This window comes from Anopheles gambiae, chromosome X (genome assembly GCF_943734735.2).
Source record: "Anopheles gambiae chromosome X, idAnoGambNW_F1_1, whole genome shotgun sequence".
Taxonomy (NCBI): Eukaryota; Metazoa; Arthropoda; class Insecta; order Diptera; family Culicidae; genus Anopheles; species Anopheles gambiae.
The window spans coordinates 6,201,767-6,208,156 of record NC_064600.1 but is presented as its reverse complement, the minus strand read 5'-3'; the positions used below and the strand labels follow the sequence as shown (position 1 = coordinate 6,208,156).

Genomic DNA, 6,390 nt, shown 5'->3' with positions numbered 1-6,390 from the left:
TGTAAGTGCAAGGGGCGGAGAAGGGATGGGATTGAATTTAATTTCACACACTTTGCCGTCCGTGCCCCGGGGGCTACGGGGTTTCACGTATCATCCCAAAAAACTCTTACCCTCTATCCCGCATGACTAGATTATGCTTACTTTTCCCAACTGGCCTGCCGGCTACAGCTGTCCGCTGTGTTAGCGCTGAGATGCTCTTCCCCTATTTTCGGACATGTTTTCTTCTTCTTCTTCTTTTGTTTTTGCATGCAGAAACGCAACCGGGAGAAAGCCCAGCGGCGCCACGAGAACGTCATGAAGCTGCTCGTCCGGCGCTACGTGACGGCGGAGCAGCGCAAGCGGGACGACTTCGGCATCACCGAGGACGACGTGATGGAGATCCGGCAGGACATTAGCACGCTGCGGTACGAGCTGATTGACATACTGCACCAGAACGGTATGCGCACGCCGAACCTGAAGCCGAACGAGAACGCAAGTAAGTGTGTTTGCATGGGAGACGAAGGCGAGTCCAAAGCGGAGTCCAATGGGGGGAGGAATTGATTGTAAATGTGACACTTTCCCGGTTGCAGTTGCCGGCAAGAAGGGGCGCGTGATGGAGCGGCGCATACTGAAGGACTTCCAGATCGGGTTCGTCGAGGGCATCCTGCAGGACACGTTCGCGACGCCGAGCGAGAAGCCGGCGGACGTGTTCAGCACCATCGCGAAGGCAATCGGCAACAAGTCGAGCACGAAGAAGAAGTACGTGCTACTCTAAGGGGGGGGGGGGGGGAGACACTTCCAGCAAGAAGAGTACGCCGTTCATCGCTCGCCTTCTCTTACTCCCCTGCAGGAAGCCGGAGGACTGGAATGCGCTGGTGCGGCGCAGCACGGTCGCGCGCGACCCGATCGGCAACTCGACCGAGGCGATCATGCGCCGCAGCCGGCAGAGCCTGCGGAAGCAGATACTGGACAACTCGAACAAGGGGCTCGAGATGGACACGGACCATCTGGTCGAGTACAACCCGAAGCTGTCCGAGGTGACGCCGGTGACGCGCGTCGCCTACGTCAAGTTCATGACGACCAAGATGAAGAAGGACGCGGCGGATGTGGCGGCGGCCACGGCCGCGGCGGAGGCGGCCGGCGCGAGCGAAACCTCGACCTCGACCTTCGAGAACGAGCGCCGCCAGACGTGGAAGCGCAGCTCGCTCAAGAACCTGGTCGACATGAAGGACAAGATCAGCGTAAGTGGCCCGGGGTGTGGGTTGTTACAGGGTTACGGCGTCGCCGTGGCGTTGTTCTGCCTCCAAGACGGATTGCAAAAACGGATGGCAGATGTCAAACAGCAGTGTCACAGTGGCATTCTACTGACAGATATCTATTCTAATTAAATTGAAAATTTCTTCTACGCTTTTTTGTGGTTCCTCGACAATTTCACGCCAGTAACTATGAAAAAAGAGGTGATAATGATACAATCAATGAAAAGAGATTAATTTGACTGGGTGTAACGTATCTGTTGGGGAATATAATTACAAATTTTCATGTTCACCTTCTCTTATACCGCTAATGATTGAAGGTGTTTGAAGGTATTAATCTATTTCGGGTCGTATAAAAGGCTTCTTAAAAATGTCTGGTGATACCTTTCAGTTAAAAACAGCCTCTGAGACGAACTAAGCTCCATAAGAAACGAAAAGCTGATTTTTTTTTAACGGATAAATAACCTATCGCATCGAATAAGCGTCTATTTAACCTTTATTGGACATTTAGAGGGTTTTCCAGGAGTTCTCATAGCTGTGGGACACTTTATTGACTCCTTCTTACGTGAAATGAACTTAATGTAATGGGAATTCGACTCTATAGCATCCTTGTTGGACAAATCCAATAGGAACTTCCAACGAGCCTGTCCAACAAGGGTGCCGTAGAGTCCAATTTCCATCATATGAAGTTCACTTCCCATTGGAAAGAATCAAGAAAGTGTCCCACAACTAAGAGCACCCCGGGAAACCCCTGTATTAATGCTCTTATTAAACATTTCTTGACTTTTTTCGACATTTACATGCACATTGTGTTGCTGTTCAAATTTATTGAGCATCATTAGGAGCTTCTTCTATTCTTTGTCTTGATTCGAGTCGAGAAACTTGATTCGATTGCTTCTTGAAATATGCGTTGTTGCATTGTGAAATATGCAAATATGTATTGTTACGGAAGTCTGTTAGAAAAAATGCATCGAGACGGGCATTCGAAATCGTAATAGGTGTCAAATCGCTAGATCTCTCGGCGATGCATTTCAAATACGTAAGCAGAATTTGAATGTAGCCCTAAAGCATAAGGAATTTCCTGATAATTAATGAAAAGAAACAAAAATGATTTGCGTTACTTGATATTAACACACAACAGAACTAAATTTTTCATAATGTGAAGCTGGAATATTATACTCCAAAACACGGATCGGTTTTTTTTATCGAGAATGACTGGCTAGAATCGACTCTCGAATCAATGGAACACGTAGACGCTTTAATGTGTATAACTCGCTTACTTGACACATTTCGATAGAAACATCTGAGCCGCTATTGATAGGCGGGCTAGTTTAGTAGCATAGTAGGCGTGATATCCTTAGCAATATTCAACTCCACGTCGAGACTTCTCAATTGCAAGAATAGAATAGGCCTTCATGTGTATCCGTTGGGATTGATTCGTTTGTCAATCGTTTGCTTATATTTAGGTATGGCTTTATAGTAAAAACAGCAAAAGCCTTTTTTAAACGTCACACTACCCGTAAGCACTACATATTGCAGACATTTGTTGTCAGTAAGTCAATCTCTTGATTTTTATTAACAACTTATGCAAAAATTCGTCAATACAATACTCATAATCACTATAGGAAATAATCAAGTCTGCTGAGTCTACTGGTATACACTTCGAAAAATGCCGTTGACCTGTTTTTAAAGAGATGTTTTTCCTTGTATATCAAAGCTTCTATCCGGAGAATTGATCATAAACGCTTGACTCAAAACTCATGAAAAAAGAAACGCAAATGCTAATTAACGAGTTTTTAGAATTACAAGCGAATCACTGTTATAAGAGGGACCACTGCTTATAAAATAGAAATACATCTGGGAAAAGAAAACAGGGTGACTTACAGACGACTACCAACTGTGTTCGAGGGCAACATTAATTCTCGAAGTAAATCAGTATTCCCTTGGAGGTATTACACGTCACCAACTATTGGAAACCCGGCATAACTGTAGTGGCTCTTTCCAAAAGGTTCGATTTTACTTTAATTTGCCTAACAAACTTCGTTGCTGTTCCGTTTGGCAGGACCTCGAGGCGAGCGGGGAGCAGCCACCGGTCCCGGACGAGCAGGAGGCCGCCGAGCCGGCTGAACCGACCACGGCCACGGTCACGGTGGAGGAGCCGCATCCCGCCGAGCCCGCACCGGAGGCGGAACCGCTGGAGGGGGTACGGGCGGAGCCCCGGCCGAAGGTGCGCGTCCGTTCGCCCATCATCGAGGACCCGAACGAGGAGCGCGAGGACACACCGTGCTGTGCCAGCCCGCCACCACCGCCGGACCCGATCCCGGAGCGGCCGGTGTCGCCGATTCCGCCCAACAGCCCGGAACGTCATCCCGTGCCGGAGATTGAGTCACCCTCACCACCACCAGCAGCAGCAGCAGCAGCATCGGGTACCAAATCACCGGAAGGGTCTGCCCGCTGTCAGGAGACGCTGTCGCCCACCGGTTCCACCAAGTCAACCGAATCGGTCCGCCCCAAGCCGGCGACGCCCTCGTCCAAGGCGCCGGAGCGGCTCACGCTCAGTCCAACCCCGTCCGGCCCGTCGGAGGACACCGGCGGTCCGATGGCGTCACCCTCGAACCGCGGCAAGTCCAAGAGCACGGGCCGCAATCTGGGCGGCTGGATCTAGGGTGGGAGGAAACGCTCCTTTCACAGAAGCTTCGCCACAGGGCTGTTTCGCTGCCAACCGCTGCTTTGCTACCGGCGTTGCGTTCGATTTGCCCGCCACTGTGCTCCACTGACTTATTTCCCTCCCTTTGCCCTGCCCGCAACTCGCTGCGCCGCCCTGTTTTAAGCTTCTTCAAGCTGTAGTCCAAGCTTCTTGGCGTGGTCCAGCTTACCAACCCCGGCAAGCCGCTTAGCATCGTTAATTAGCGATAATTTGTTTGTTTTGCACTTTGATTGGGCGAAAGCAATGCGGTTTCCATTCCAATTCCCCATACCACACCCAGCCCTTTTTTGCCCAGTGACGTCCCACAGCTACTGTGCGTGCCCGTGCCCATCCATTGACACACTATCGATTTTGCATTTCGCTTCCCTGGCGCGGCTGATGACGCTCGCTCGAAAACACCTTGCTACACACAAAATTTATCGCCTCACAAATTTATGGCCCTGCCGTGAGCGTAGTAGTTGTGTTTGTTTTTCCTTCCCACTCCATCCTTTTCTTCTTCTTCTTCTTCCTCGTGTTTAATCTCCCTCCCAAACGCGGCAAAGGACGCGAGCCGTCGGTCTAACAATGTGCACGCTTCGCCATAATTGCGCCATTTGTAGATTGAGTGGACTTTGGTGGTGGTTTTTGGTCCTTCGAACCGGATGCTACTCACAACAAGCTACACCGAAGTCACGTAGCAACACACACACACGTAAGGCCGGATTTGGCAATGATCACATCGCTTAATAGATACAGCAACACATGCAGCAGGCGTGCGTGTGCGAGCATCGAATGCTTCTGCATTTAGCAGCAACGGGGACGTCTTAGCGGGTGAATACATACCGACCCCGCCCCCCCCCCTCCCCCGGAGTATGCATTAATTAATGTTACGAAACAAAGTTTGCTAACATTGCCACGTACTAGGAATTAGATGTACCTTGTTTCCCCCCACTTTTGAATGTGTTTGTTTGTGTATTATTGCTGGTGCAACCACTACTACTACTACTACTACTACTACTATTACTGTTACTACTTACAATTTCGGTGTGTTTGAACGCATAATGCTGTGGTACATGCTGCAATAAAGTAAACGCTGGACGCATTATAGACGCGAATACAAAATCCATATTGCGCCCGAACTCGTGATGCAAATTCGTGGGTTTTTTTTCCTTTCTGCCTTCTGCCCTGTTGTAGTGAGGCGGTAGATATGTTGTTGAGAAATTAATCTGCTTTGTTTCTTTTTTGATCCGCCGAGTCGTTTGAATTTCCAGATTTAAAGAATTCCCCATTGACATACATTCGGTAGCGATTGGTGAAGAACACAGTCATACAGCAATTAAGACGCAGTCGCTCATTAATTGGAGAGCTTTCCTGTCTGCATCCTGGCAAACGCATCCAGCACATCCTACATTAAACTGCACTGCACTGACACTTAATCGTACACACTACTTGAAGCTGATGCTGGTCTAATAATGGCATCTTGGCAAATCTGGGATCGTCCAGCCAGCCTGAGCTCCAGCTGTTCGCTATGCTCCTCTTCTCACTTCCATCTCGTTGGAGCATCCAGACGCTCGCGGAGCATCACAAAATTGGGCATCTTTATTGGAGATTGAATTTAAACATCCTCGTACACCGCAGGACTGCCTCAACGAGGAACTTACTACGGTCGTAGCGTAAAAAAAAACAATCCCCAACCTGTTGCTAATGCTACCTAGGGTCGCTTACAGCAAAAATAGCATCACAGCATCTTGCACCATGGGGTGCGATACATCTCGGACGCCAATATTGTACTTCCTGTGGACCAAACGGTCAGCCCGGCCAGCCCAACGAATGGCCGAACGAAAATTAATCGCTGCGCATTTGTTTCAATCCCGTCCCGACGACTACGACCCCGGGCATCGATGGCATGAGGGGGCGCAGTTTGATTTGTTCTTTATTTAGTTTTAAAATCAATACCTTGGACACACACATACACACACGCACTGCATCGACTAATGAAAGAATCGTTACCGCGCGAAGATGCAGACATCCCCCCCCCCCACGGGACGGAAGCCACGGCCTGCTGGGAAAGGAAAGTTTCGCTCCGGCCTGGTGCCTGGTTAATCGAGCTAATCAAGGAATCTGTTGGACCACGGTGTGGTGGCCGCCGTTTTTCGCACGTCACCTGTCGGCTCGTTGCTGTTACTGTTGCGAGTTTGCGAGGGCGTTAGATAAACTGCCGAACTGCCGTCCGAGCTGGGAGGATTTAGAATGGTACTGGTGGGGTTGAAGATTTTTGCTCCCTTTTTTTTTTGTTTTTTCCCCCCCTTTCTATGCTTTGTATTGCTATTGCAAGCAGGGCAAGAAGGATGGCTCATCGCCGTGGGTACACCGCCGCCCGATGACATGCGCTCAACGGTCCAGCGCTCGTCGGTTTGCTGCACACGGCCACGGCTAGTACCTGTGATCCTGTGGCAGTATAAAAGACGCCTA

The 6,390-nt window shown here is 49.6% G+C and overlaps 1 protein-coding gene across 1 annotated transcript in view; it reads left to right on the top strand.

Moving 5' to 3' along the window:
- LOC1271910 (transient receptor potential protein) overlaps positions 1-5,070 on the top strand; it is a 10,097-nt gene extending 5,027 nt beyond the window's left edge. Inside the window, exons 11-15 of the mRNA XM_061650798.1 lie at position 1; positions 253-475; positions 570-738; positions 830-1,220; positions 3,295-5,070. The exon at position 1 is cut by the window's left edge and continues 164 nt beyond it. Of these exons, the coding sequence (XP_061506782.1) occupies position 1; positions 253-475; positions 570-738; positions 830-1,220; positions 3,295-3,897 (1,387 nt within the window). The 3' untranslated portion in view covers positions 3,898-5,070. The remainder of the gene's footprint in view (positions 2-252; positions 476-569; positions 739-829; positions 1,221-3,294) is intronic.
- Positions 5,071-6,390: the final 1,320 nt, after the last annotated feature.